This window comes from Humulus lupulus, chromosome 2 (assembly GCF_963169125.1).
Source record: "Humulus lupulus chromosome 2, drHumLupu1.1, whole genome shotgun sequence".
Lineage (NCBI taxonomy): Eukaryota > Viridiplantae > Streptophyta > Magnoliopsida > Rosales > Cannabaceae > Humulus > Humulus lupulus.
In genome coordinates, this window is record NC_084794.1 from 68,658,296 (window position 1) to 68,673,235 (window position 14,940).

The following is a 14,940-nucleotide window of genomic DNA, read 5'->3' on the forward strand; positions in this document are numbered from 1 at the left end:
GCTCTCTTTTCTCCGCGGTTGGCTTACTACAACCGCAGAGAAAAGTGTAGCTTTTCTCCGCAGTTTGCATAACACTTTTCTCTGCTGTCGAATACACTGCGCTTTTCAATACTCTCGAAAACCGCAGTGTATTGAGTAAAAAAACCGCAGAGAAAGGCCTTTTTTGTAGTAGTGAACTTTCTGCAATGGGCCTCGTGCAATCCATCTGGGTTGTAGTTTGTATTTAGTGCAACCCTTTTTGTATTAATTCAGCATTAATACCCCTATAATGGAGGAATCGGTATTAATAATACATGATTGACATTAACACCCGAGCCTCTATAAATAGGGTTGGGGTATCTCCTTATAAATGGTCTGGATTTTAGAGAGAGAAACTCTATAACTCAGTGTAATATATATGTTGTCTGAGAACCACCATTGAAGGTTGCTCAAATAAGCTTTAATCTCACTAAATACCCGAGACTAGTGTACTAGGGCTCTTTTATAGCCTGAACCGCGTATAATTATTGTGCTCTTTTTCATTATTTTCTTCAAATTCTCGGATTAGATTGATAGTGAAAAAGACAGTCAATAATTATATATTGAAAATAAATAAAATATATTAAAAATATTAAATTGAAGCAATGAAAAAAGAAAGAAATTTGGTGATATATTTCAAAAAATAGTTTGACAAAGCTCTAAATCAGTATGTTAATTATATTTAAGGCTCAATTATAATGATTAAAATTCATTTATATTGTCTCCTAATAATTCGCGATTCTACTTTATTACAAAGGGTTTATACCTTTTTGGATTCTGTGTTTTGTCTCATTACCTGTTTGGACCCTGTGTTTTGACAAATTACTTTTTGGACCCTATGTTTTATAAAATGGTTAAAATAGAACCCTAAACTCAATTTTGATGAAGAAAAAATTAAATATAACAATACAGTTTTTAAGCAGAATGATTTTATTTTTGTTCTGAATTATTAGTTTGGTAAATTATTTGTGATTTTAGTTGAAAAACATTGACCAAAATCGGTTTAGGGTTCTATTTTAACTATTTTACAAAACACATGGTCCAAAAAATAATTTATCAAAACACAAAGTTCAAGCAAATAATGGGAAAAAATACAAGGTCTAAAAATATATATACCCTATTACAAAATCAATTGAATAGGTCCTTTTCACTTTCGCTGGTGATTGGACAGTCACTACAACAAATTTGATATACAATGACTCCCTACAATGTCTTACACCATTGGTGTAAGACATTAAAACTTATCAGGGGTTTTAAATGTCTAATGGTGTAAGACATTGAAAGTGCATATTAATGGCTACAATTGGAAGACATTAAAAATGGTGGAAGACGTTGGAAATAGGCTGGGGTAGTGTTTATGGGTACATCCAACGTCTCCCACTGGGAGACGTGCCACGTGTCCCACGTCTCCCAGTGGGAGACGTTGGATGTGCATGGGACTACATCCAACGTCTCCTACTGGGAGACGTGCCACGTGTCCCACGTCTCCCAATGGGAGACGTTGGATGTCTCCACTTATAAAACAAACATATCAGCCTTCTTGCTTCCTCACACGAACCCGAGAGCAAACCAGAGAAGAATTGGGCGATTTGGGGCTGCGTTTTTAGGGTTCTAAGGTAAGTTTTTTTTTTTTTTTCTTGATTTTTTGTTAATTATTTTGCAAATAAATCATAGGTTTTGCATTAGGATGAGTAATATACATGATTTTGTGTTAATTTTACATTTTTATGCATTTTTTCATGTACATTGTAGTATTTTGTGGTTTTTCCATTGAAGTTTTTAGGGATTTATGATTTTTTAGTTTTTTTTTAATTTAACCTATCACATTGTATAGATTTCATTAGAGTATATATGTTCATGATTTTTTTAAAATTTTTATCATTTTTTATTTCGAAATTTAGATATATTTTTGTATATATTTGATTTTTTTTTAAAATTGTAACTATTTTGTTATATATATAGTTATGTTAAAATAAATTTATTAAATAATTTATAAAATATAAATATATGAAAAATTTTATGTTTTTGTTTATTATTAAGTTTTTAGGTTATGAAATTTTATATTGATTTTTTGTTGAGGTTGTAATTAGTGGCACATTGGGATTTTTTTTATTTGTTTACCAATATCATTTACTATTATTAGATATTTAGTGATGTTTAACATATTAATTAATTTAATTTCATAGGTTGTGATTTTTGTGGTGAGATTTTAGAGAGTATTTTGCATCAAAATTCCTATATCAATCACACATTTGAGGTAATTAAGTTTCTAAAATTACAATAATACGTTATATATTGCTAGATATTTAGTGATGTTTTATTTATTATTTATTAATTAAATTTTATTGGTTTGTGGATTTAATAGCGAATTTGATTACTAAGTGAAGTAATTTTGCTAGCTTTTGGATTAAAGATTGCAAGAGGTACATATATATTCTCTTACTTCTACTTTTAATATTATTAAACAAATGTTAGAGGAGTTTGAATATCTTAAATATTCATCCATAGTGAAGTAGGTTCTGAGATTAAAATTGTGTGCTGCGGTGATAACGGAAGGTTGAGAACTTGTGTGTATTAGTGAAGTAGGTTCTGAGAAATTTGACTGTGTGCTGTGGAGCTATAAGGAAGAAACTTATTGTATGTTGTTTGAATTGTTTGTTTTGCTATTCACATGCAGATGGTTAGGTCACTATTATAGGGGAAATGCTGCCCGATTTTATCTAGGATAATAAACAATTAGTTTTATATAGACATTCTATAAGGAAGAAACTTATTGTATGTTGTTTGAATTGTTTGTTTTGATATTCACATGCAGATGGTTAGGTCACTATTATAGGGGATATGCTGCCCGATTTTATCTAGGATAATAAAAAATTAGTTTTATATAGACATACAAATTTATCACGTGCTTATTTAGTGTTGTTTCTTTTCTTTTCCATAGACATAGGAGAATGTATTTCATTTAATTTTTTTAAAATATATATTATTTTGATAATATGCTTCTTATTACTTTCAAACTTGCAGAAAACTTATGATTTGGACCCCAAACAAAAGCAACAGATGTTGAAGGATGCGGGAAAGTACTTCCGAAATTGGAAGACTAATCTTACAAGGGTACACGTTTACGACGCTTTGAAAAAATACCCAAATGAGTTCCCGCCAGCTTTGCCATTTGGATTTGAGAATGTCATAACTCCGGATGAATGGTTAACGTTTGTGAACTCAAGATTAACTCCCGAGTGGCAAAGAAAGAGAGAGGAGATGCAAAATTATCGAGCACTGAATAAATACAATCACAACCTCTCTAGAGGAGGCTATGTGCGTATTGAAGAGATGTTAATGGAACAAAGTGGGAAAAGTCTGACTGAACTTGATAGGGCAGACTTATGGAGCATGGGTCGTCGGAATGCAAAATGAGAGCTCATTGGAGAGGCCTCTGAGATTCAAAAAAATATTGTAAGTGCTCATATTTAATAATGTTGATATGTCAAATTATTAGCTTATATATATAACTTTCTGTGAATATTGTTTCACAGGATCATTACCGGCAACTCCAAGCTGAGGGTAAATGGGCACCTGATGGCCCTAATGATGTCCTGACGAGGGCGTTGGGCACTCCTGAGCCTCGAGGACGTGTTAGGGCTAGAGGACACGGTGTGTCCTGCTCAGTATACTGGTACAACAAGGTCGCCAAAATAAGTTTTTATTTGTCAATCCTAATATCGTCGCCACTCAAGGGAGTTCATTCGACGATCGTGTTCAGAATCTGTTCAGACGTTGCAATGACGTAAAATCAAAAGAACAAGTTATGCTTGTCCCTTGGAACCATGGGTAAGTTTAAAAAGTTGTCATTTTTCCGACCCATATCAATAATTTCTTTGTTTAACATTTGAGCTATAATTTTTTTGTTTTTCTTATACAGTGAACATTGGATGTTGTTTATTTTGGCACCATATGCATATCATGTTTATTGTTGTGATCCGGTGAATTCAGAGCTAAATAACCGTGAGGAGATTGTATCAGTGATCGTCAGCGCTTTTAATCTTTTTTTCTCTATGAATCTTCCTGATGTCGAGATCCCTGATACTCTACGCATTAACCAACCTCAGGTAAGTAACTTTAGCAGAAATTTTTGAACATTTATAATAATTAAGTAGAATAATATGTATGCATTTTTTAAAAAGTTTCAATTTAATAATAAATTACTCATATTTTTAAATAATTAGTGTCCACACCAACCGGACAATGTGGCATGTGGATAATACTTAATGAGGATGTTGAAGGATTTGATTGAACATGCGAGTCCCGGACATTACTTGAGAACGGTATTATTAATTAAAATTTACAAATTATTTTTGAAACTATAAATGTAATCAAATAATTAATTAATATATTTTACTTTATATTTCTTGCAGCTAACAAGCACATCATATACAGAGGCACAAATTGATGAGTTGCGACAAGAATGTGCGACATATATGTTGCCGATAATCCAAAGTTACCGACCTCGTTGATAGGTTTTTTTTTAAATTTTTTAACTCTTTCTTCATACACAATGCAATATTTGTTCATTTTGAATATTTCTAACAAATATTGTATTTCTTGTATATATCTAACAAATATATTTTTTTCTTTCAATTTTATTGATTATTAAATTAATTTAAATTTAGATTAAAATAATTTCAATTTAAATTAATATTATTTCAATTTAATTAATTATTAAATCAAATTAAAATAATATTAATTATAAATTTATTTAATTTATTTTTTTTAAATGTAGGAGACTTTCAATGTCTCCCATTGGGAGACGTGGGAAGTGACACACCTCTCCCAATGGGAGACATGTGATGTCTCCTAGGGACTTCCCACGTCTCCCATTGGGAGAGGTGAGTCACTTTCCACGTCTCCCAATAGGAGAGGTGGAAAGTCAACGTTTGACTTTCCACCTCTCCCAGTGGGAGACGTGGGAAGTGAGGCACGTCTCCCAATGGGAGACGTGTGATATATACCTACAATGACCCTAGCAACAACGTCTCACTAAGTGGGAGACATGGTAGACTTCCAATGTCTCCCAATTAAAGTCATAAAACCTCTATTTTGTTGTAGTGAGTGTCCAAATTCAAAGAGAAAGAAACACACAAAAATAAAATATAAAGTGAAATAAAAAGGAAATAAATCACAAAAACTTATAAACAAATCCTGTAGTCTAAGAAAAAGTTTATTAGTCTGCAAAATTTTGAATTTGGATAAAAATATAACTACTTTACATAAATACACGAAAACTCACTTGAACATAAATAAAAATATCTCCTCTATATAAATAAACGAGATTTTGTTAATTTTAAAACAATATTCTAAATATTTAACAAAATATATATTTAAAATTATTTAAAATCAAATATTATAAAATATTATTATTATAATAATATATAATACAAAACTAAATATTTAATACCTATATTAATACAAATTTAAATATAAGTATTTATTTAAAAATATAAAGTTGGGGACTTTTCTTAGTTGAATTGGCAAGAATAATTTTGAAAAAATAATCATTTGGAGGTTAGTATTTTAATTTTTTCTGATAAGTAATTAAAAGCCATAAGGTGAAACTATAAATAGGGCGTTGATAAAATTCTCCCAATTAAGAAACACGCTCAGCCGAGAGTAGGTGATAATTAAAAACAGCACGAATGAGCTTCAATTTCTTGAAGCATATATATATGTGTATGATCTAGCTAATTAGAAAGTAGCACATATACAAGGGAAAGTTCTCTACACAAATATAATTAAAAGTTTGTATTTTTGTGTCTGTCGTTCCGAATGGAATTCAAGCCGAGAGGGTCAGACGAAGTAGTGTCGATGAGTTTGCCCCTTTTGAGCGATGAAGATCAGAGGCACAAACAGAAGGAATATGGGTCAGGAGGAGCCCAGCAAGACACGGCTGTGCTACTAGATCATCGTCATCATCGTCCCCAAACAAGCACTCCTCCCAGATCTTCATTCCATGGCCCCAATACTGCTTTATCAGGTTCTCCATTTCTTCTTCCTAATCATATTAGTTTTCCGGTTTTGATTTTTTTATAATAATTGTCAAAATCATATATTTTAATTCGAAGATTATGATAAAATTGATATATTTTAAGTTGAGATTTTAGGGTAATTAATCACTTTCCGGGCATATATAGTTGAGTAAATTTGATTCGATATCTGGCACTCATCATAGTCACAATGATGTAATAGATAATTTAGATTCCGTACATTTCGAACACATGTAGTTTTGTGGTACTGACTTTGTCTTTACGTGTACGTGTGACGTGTGTGGCACGTACTATGTTTCATGTGTGGCTTCGAGATAAGATTCAATCACACTAAAATAAAATAATGAAAAAAGACCCTTTATATGGAGAAAGTTACAGAGTACAATGGTAGGAAATATATTACATATATATGTTTTTTCCGTAGTGGTTTAGATTTTGGAGATTCTATCATATTAATATGTGGGTATGGGAATATATGGCTATGCTGTTATGATAGCCATATCTGATATTCTTTGGCATTTAATAACTAGCACTCGATAATAGCCATATATATATTTATTGCATCTATCCCTTTGCAAATTGGTAGATCATTTTTTTTTGTTAGTGGAAGCAAGTTAACTATAATTAATTAATTGTTTATCATAACGTATATGATATATCACATATTATCATAGTCGAAAGTTAATTGAGGAAGACCTCCTGAGCAAACGTTTGACCAGATCAAACTGATCATCTGTCTTGCTATAAAAAATATTTATATATATAAATATAGAACTTCTTAATTAGGATGTTACTTTAGCCTCAGCAGCATATATAACATTAATTTTTATTTTATACAACATTTTACCTAACAGTTTTTGAGTTTTTTTGAATAATTATTATACCGAAATCAGAATTTAAATATCTCTTTTACCCATTTATAAAAAAAACCGCTTGAACCATATATTTGACACACCAAATTATTTTAAAATTTCTAAAAATTACTATAACTACAATATATATTGTTATATATATATATATATAAAAAAAAAAAAAAAAAGCCGCCAAACTATATAAACACTCCTACCAATAACTACAAAAGTGACATCATATACTCCCTCTGTATATAAATATATATTTGCTGAGAATCTAGTTAGCTATATATATCTTATAACGCTTTTCATAAATTTTAGATGAATGAGATTTTGCTAGAAAGCAGTATTACTGGTCGTATAAAATACATATATTGACGCTTTTTATTATAAAATTAAAAATTAATTAGAAGTGCGTCATCATTATTGGTACCCAACCAATTTGGTATAATTAAGTATTGCTAAAAAGAAGCATAGGTCGAACATGAAAGAAAACAAGCTCGGATATTTGTGCCATGACTTTTTTTGTACACTAGATCAGATATTTATGTAAATTTTTATACTTATTTTTATTGATCAAAGATCGCTAGACGAATTAGTTGATATGATCATTTTATTATATATGTACATATATATGTGCAGAGAGTATTTATACGTTTGAAATTAAACTACTAAACTATTACAAACTATACGTTTGTAATCGATCGTCTGGATGCTACATGATAAAAAGATAGTTGTGTATGTGTTTTGCCTACTCACGATCACAACTCTCGACCCTCGAAAGTGCATATATGTATGTGTTTGTGATCTCTATATCAGACATATCAGTACGTATATACGTACACATCTCCTACTATCTAGCTAGCCATTTGATCTTCTCGTTTTATATCTCTTTTATTTCAAATCGCAACTTAATTTTCCGGTATCAGAAATGGGGAGATCAGTAGAACCAGAACCTGAATCACAAATAATTGATCATCATCACGATAGCTCATTCTCTCTTTGGGTGCTGTATAAAGAGCATTGTCAGCCTGGTTTTCTTAGAAAGGTACACACATATACATAGATACAACAATGAATGCCACTAATATATATATATATATATATATACAGGGTATGATTAAATACTTTCTCCAGGCCTAATTAGTATTATTAATGCTACCATATATATAAATATATAATTAGTGACTTCATTAAATTGATGACATGCAGATTCTGGCAGAGACCATAGCAACGTTTCTTTTGGTATTTGTGACATGTGGTGCGGGTGCCCTGAGTGCAAATGATGAGAATAAAGTCCCAAAGCTCGGAGCATCCATCGTCGGCGGCCTCATTGTGACCGTCATGATCTACTCCGTCGGTCATATCTCCGGTGCACACATGAACCCTGCTGTCACTCTAGCCTTTGCTGCTTTTCGACACTTTCCATGGAAACAGGTACTATACACATAGCTTCTATACTATTCTCACCAACAAAAGTGGTGATTATTAATTAATTAAATCACAAACTTAAATTATATTAATTATGTTTAATTATCATTATAACCCCCTTGCAGGTTCCATTCTATGCAGTAGCTCAACTTACAGGTGCACTTTTAGGTGCATTTACGCTACGTGAAGTGCTAAACCCAATACAACAACTTGGCACCACAACACCTTCTGGAACAGATGTCCAAGCTTTAATCATGGAAATAGTTGTCACCTTTGTTATGATGTTTGTCACTTCTGCCGTGGCAACTGATACTAAAGCTGTATGTTACAAAATATCATCACTCCATCATCTTATATTACTCATAAATATTATTTATCACTCAAGCTTATTGATTTGATTTCTTGCCAGGTTGGGGAGCTGGCTGGTATTGCAGTGGGTTCATCCGTGTGCATAACATCAGTCTTTGCCGGGTAAACCATATAAAGTATTCGAGATAGTTGAGCTGGCCAAAATTTGAGTATTAATTACTAGGGCCGTTAAGGAGTACTGGGTTCGATACAAAAAATATATATATACATCAATTGTAAGAATTCTCTAAGTCAAGCCATTAAAAAGTGTGATTAGAAGAATATATGTATATTTTTATCAAAAGCTATTGCGTAGAACTAAGTTAGTTATAATATATTGGTTGTATATACTGATTTTTTTTTGGATATATCGATCAATCGAAATTAAAAGTGTCCAAAAGAAACACGACTATAATTTCTCAGAACTCTAAACCATAAAGAGTATAGTAGAAATCAAGGACAATTGCGTTCTAAAATATTGTGGTAGCTTAGCTAGGAACTTTAAAAAGAAATTGTTCGATCTTAATAAACTTGTTTCATCATATATATATATATATATATATATGTATGCATGCAGGCCCATATCAGGTGGATCAATGAACCCAGTAAGAACGTTAGGCCCAGCAATAGTGAGTGGAGAGTACAAAGGGATTTGGGTGTATATAGTGGGCCCAGTCATAGGAACGTTGTTGGCGTCAGGGGCTTACAGAATAATTCGAGTGAATGACAAGGCTGTCCATGCAATCTCTCCCTCCAATTCATTCAAACTCCCAGCAAAGATGGACGATGGAAACGTGTAGTTGAACAAAATAAAGCACTATCCGTTTTTATTTTATTTTATATATTTATATATATATATATTAATTGTGATATTTTTTTCCTATTAATTTTACACATTTTTCGTTTTCGTCAAGACACAATAAATTGGTTTGTAAAGGTTTTTTTTTTTCTTTTTCTTGAGGGGAATAAAGTGTTGAGTTTAATTTCCACTTTATTAATTCATTATCTCGTACATATGATATTTTTATCATATGTTAAAGAGCATGCGTGTGATTATGTGTATCTAATTGTTGCAATTTGAAGGTCGTGGGAGAATTGAAAATAAAGAGTTTCCAAATTGTTACCACTTGGAATCGGAGAATTGAAAATAAGTACAAATTACACCGAGTGTTCAATTTTAGAGGTGTCATTTAATTTTTAGTCACTTTTTAACAAAATTAATTTTATACCCAATATTTATTTGAATCTACCAATTATACCCTTCAGTCATACCTAAGTTATATGTGTATAAGCAAGGGTACTGTGAGAAATATCATTATAATAATGAGAAAAATTTAACTGAATTTATTTAATGGCTAATTTTAGTTAACTAATCCTAAAACTAAGTACTTATCAAGTAATTCCTGAAAATAAAGAGTTTCCAAATTGTTACCACTTGAAATCGCAAAGGCCATGGGGCCTCTTGGGCTTGGGTCCTAGACATCCCAATTTTTTTCTGATTTAGCCCAAGACCGGTGTAGCATTACACATAAAAAATATGGCTTTTTAGTCATCAATGTGCAAAAATATGAGAGTTAAACTTTCCTTACTTTGTATGGAAAAATTTAACTACAAAAAATCAGAATATGGGAAAAGTTATCCCACATTAAAAAATAAAAAATAAACAAACAAATCATCCATTAAGGAGCTGTACTTGTAATCTCGTTGATTGCTTTTTATTTTATTGGATTGTTTGTTGAGAATTATCCCCATTAGTTCCATCACCAAGCTAATTACATTTTTGTTTTCTTTTTTAAAATTTTTGGTCTTGGATTATTTGGTCAACAATGGCTCCGAAGTAGATTCTGAAGCTTTTTTTTTTCTTTCTAAAAATAATAATTAGAAGAAATAATTTTTTTTTATGAATTGGAGTTTAAATATGATTTAATATGGAAATTTGTAGGAATATCGATTAGATGGTTACATATATGCACCGATATATTAAACACTTAACAATAAGCAACTTTGATTGGCATTAGAAATGTCAAGATTGTTTGTAAAATCTTGCTCTGTCAAATACTATATTAATTTAATTTTCTTCAACTTAAAATCTATTAATTTTCTAATTCTTTTACATAATATAGAACCATTGATTTCATATTTTTCTTATAGCTATTTTACAGATTATAATGATAATCATGAAGTTCATGATGGCTATTTTTTTTAAAAAAAAACATAATAATTAACTTGAAATTTGAAAAAATTAATTAAACCTACTAATATGGTTGCATTGATTGACCAAAAATATACAAAAAAACAAGAACTATGATTATTTTAGATTCAACTTTGTCTTTGCGATAAAAAGATATTTGATATTGGTCTGAATTATAATTGTCAAAACATTCAGTAATAACAAAGTAACCAGTTACCTTGAAAAACTGTTATATTTTCCAATTAAGTTTTTCAGTGACGTATTTAATTGCAGACTAAAGTAACAAGTTACCTTCAGCAGTTACACCCAATTAACTACTTAAAAATTTACAAAATATTACAGGTATGGAAAATACTACTTCTTTGGTTCAATTTGGAGGCAAGTGGTCGGAGGCGAGGGAGGAGGTTGGTTCGTGGTCAGATCTGGTTTTGTTTTCTGTCTTGAGATCTGTGGTAACTGGTTACCTTCACGTTGTTTGTTTGTATATTTTAGGAGGTAACTGGTTACCTTCACATTCTGATGTGTGTGTATATTTCTGGGTTCTATATGATAACTGGTTACCTAGGTTACTAAATCATACTTACTCTTCTTCTTTTTTTCCTTCAAATGTGATGTGGTTTTTTTTTTCATTTCTAATATGAGTGACTCGTCAACCTCTTATGATAATTGGTTACCCCTCTTATGGCAGTAAGTTACTAATCGCACTGTAACTGGTTACCCCTCCTGATACATGTTATTTAACCTCTAAGATTATTTTTTACATAAATGTGAAAAAACACACACAGGTAACTGGTTACCCCTCTAGATAAATGTTATTTAAGCTAGCTGTAGCATTTTTTTTTTACATAACTTTGAAAAATTAAATAAGTATCTGGTTACCTTTCCCAGGTTTAAAAAAAAAAAGTACAACCTAAAAAAAAAGGAAAAAAAATGTTTACAATAAATAAAAAATAATAATAAACACAATTCATATTACAAAAAAAAAAATTTGCAAAACAACCATGTTAAAATTTAATATAAAAATAGTTATATAAAATTAATATAAAAAAAATAATCAAATAAGCTAAAAAAATAATCAAATTACAAACATACCTTTCAAAATTCATAAAACTTGATTAAGAGTGAAAATATGGCATAAACAAACTTTTATACAAAATATGGGAAACTAAACCCATAAAAGTGAAATTAAAACAAAAAAAAGCTATAGATTAACTTTTCTTGAAAAAAAGCCATATTTTTGCACAATCTATTAAAATTCCCATATAATATGTAATTTTCACTTTTTTTATGGGAACTTTTAAAAAAATATGGCTTTTATACCATCAATATGCAAAATATGGGAGTTATACTTTTCTTAATTTGTATGGGAAATTTATTAAAGAAAAAGTTAAAAGTATGGGAACACAATTAGTAGCTAACTAAAATATGGAAATATCACCTTTTTTTTTTTATCATAGTTATGTTTTATTTGATTTTGAAGGTAATTTTATTTTTATTTTTTTCCATCATTTTTTTATTATTTTTTCTTTTTTTTCCTTGTTTTTCCTTCCATTTTTTCCTTTTTCTTTTTTTTTTCTACCAATTTTTCCCTTCATCTTTTTTTCTTTCAATTTTTTCATTATTCTTTTTTTTTTTCATTTTTATTCATTTATCTGTTTTTTTTCTTTCATTTCTATTGTTTTGGTTTTTTTTTTTCATATTTTTTAAGTTTTTTTTTTCATTTTATTTTTTATTCATTTTTGTATTTATTATTTTCTCCTTCCATTTTTTTTTCTTTTTTCACACATATAAGCTTTTTTTTTTCATTTTTTTTTCTTCTTCCATTTTTTTCTACCAATTTTTTCATTCATATTTTTTTATTTTCATTTTTCCATTATTTTTCTTCTTCTTCTTTTCATTCTTATTTATTCATCTATTTTTTTCATTCATCATTTCTTCTGTTTTTTTTTTTCATTTTTGTACTTATTCTTTTCTCATTCTATTTCTTTTTTTTTTTCACACATATATTTCAACATTACATAATTATTCTACTATTTTTTTTTATTTATTATCTTTTATTATTGTAATTTTTTTATAGTTTTTTCCACTATATGTAAAAAAATTCAAATCAATTTTTTCAGCATTTTTGTTTTACTGTAACAGTTATAGGAATACCAAAATTTGGAAAGAAAACTAATAAAAATATGAAAACGTGAATGGGTAACTGGTTACCTTCACATTATTTGTGTGTATATTTCTGAGAGTAACTGGTTACTTTCACGTTCTGGTGTGTGTATATTTATGGTTTCTTTATGGTAACTAGTTACTTATGTTACTAAAATCATAGTTACTTCTTCTTCCTTTTTTAATGAAGTGTTTTTCCATTTTTTCCTTCAAATTTGATGTTTCTTTTCATATTTAATATGAGTAACTCGTCATCCCTCTTAGGTAACTGGTTACCCCTCTTATGGCAGAAAGTTACTCATCTCAAGATAACTGGTTACCTCTCCTGGTGCATGTTATTTAACCTAGCTCTAGGATTTTTTTTTTAAGATCAATCAAGTAATTAGTTACCCTACTCAGGATTTGAAAAAAAAGCGTACAATCTTAAAAAAACATGTTTATAATAAATAAATAATAATTTTAAAAACAATTCATATTACAAAAAAAAATTGCAAAACAACCAAAGAAAAATTTAATATAAAATTAGTAATATAAAAAATAATAATCAAATAACAAACATACCATTCCAAATTTGATTAAGAGTAAAACTATGACATACACCAACTTTTATACAAAAATATGGGAAAATAAACCCATAAAAGTGAAAATTCTTAAAAAAAGCCATAGATTAATTTTTTTTTGAAAGAAAAACCATATTTTTACACACTCTATTAAAAATCCCATATAAAATGTAATTTCCTCTTTTTTTATTATTTATTTAATGAATTTGAATTAAAATTTTAAAAAATAATAAATAAAAATAGATTAACAAATATGATTTTTATGTTTAATTGTCAAATTTTTAATTAATTAAATAAAAAACTATTTTTTTTAAGTGTTACTGAATATCACCTTAGTTTCTAATTATTGATAATTAAATAAATAATATTTTTCGCTTTTACAAATTAGGTGGCATAATTTTTTTTTTCTTAATTTTCAAAATAGATATAATAATGCAACTAAGAAACAGGTCCGGGCCAAACTTTTTTGCGTACCTTACGTGAAATTTAAAATTAGTATTTTTTTGTTAAAGAAAACATTAATATATTATCTAAAAAATTAAAAGGTTACATAATTTGATATGTTAATTTGTTTGTTATTGTGCAAGTAATAAAAATATCAGTGTAATTAATATATATTAAAAAGTAATTTATCTTTAGTGTTATTTTTTTCAATAAAAAATAATTATTAATGTATATTGGAAAAGAATATATTTTTCACATTTAAAATAAAATAATAATTTTCTATTTCTTTTAATCTTTAAACTGTATGAACAATAAAAATTGACACACTCATCAACATTATTGAAAGCCTTTTGGTACTTTTCAACCTGCTTGCTCAATTCTCAAGCTTCTGGTGTTTCAAGAAATCGTATAATTGTGTAAACCGATCACTTGTAAAGCTTCTGATTTATTATGAGATTTGGGACAGGATGTGATAAAATAATGTTGAATTTTCATTAAGAAAAAATTAACCTGGTTTGTGATTAAAGGATATTAGTAAAGATAAACCAGAGAAAACCCAAGAAGCAAATAGTAGAAAAGCTGGTATTTTCATTGAATGAATCCAAGAATACAGAGCAAAAGTATTTATTACAATAACAAAGTTGATTGACCAACTGAACATAACAACCTCAGTTAGTTAGGACAACTAAGCAAGACAAAACTAACACAAAATGACTACTAAAAGGATCCTTAATATAGTTCATAGACTAAAACTCTCCCTCAAGATGGATTGTATATGTTATACAATCCCATTTTGTCCTTCAAAAACTGGAACTGTTGTGGAAATAAGGCCTTTGTAAATATGTCTGCGACTTGATCTTTTAATGCAATGGAAGCTGTCTTGATAACTCCAG

General features: G+C 29.2%; 1 protein-coding gene across 1 annotated transcript; it reads left to right on the top strand.

Annotated features, from left to right (window-relative positions):
• The first annotated feature begins 5,691 nt into the window (after positions 1-5,691).
• On the top strand, positions 5,692-9,815 carry LOC133817991 (aquaporin NIP2-2-like). The gene is made up of 6 exons (XM_062250666.1): positions 5,692-6,049; positions 7,840-7,958; positions 8,123-8,347; positions 8,467-8,661; positions 8,751-8,812; positions 9,267-9,815. Exons 1-6 carry the CDS (start codon positions 5,842-5,844, stop codon positions 9,487-9,489), a joined length of 1,032 nt encoding a protein of 343 aa, XP_062106650.1. The 5' UTR covers positions 5,692-5,841; the 3' UTR covers positions 9,490-9,815.
• Positions 9,816-14,940: the final 5,125 nt, after the last annotated feature.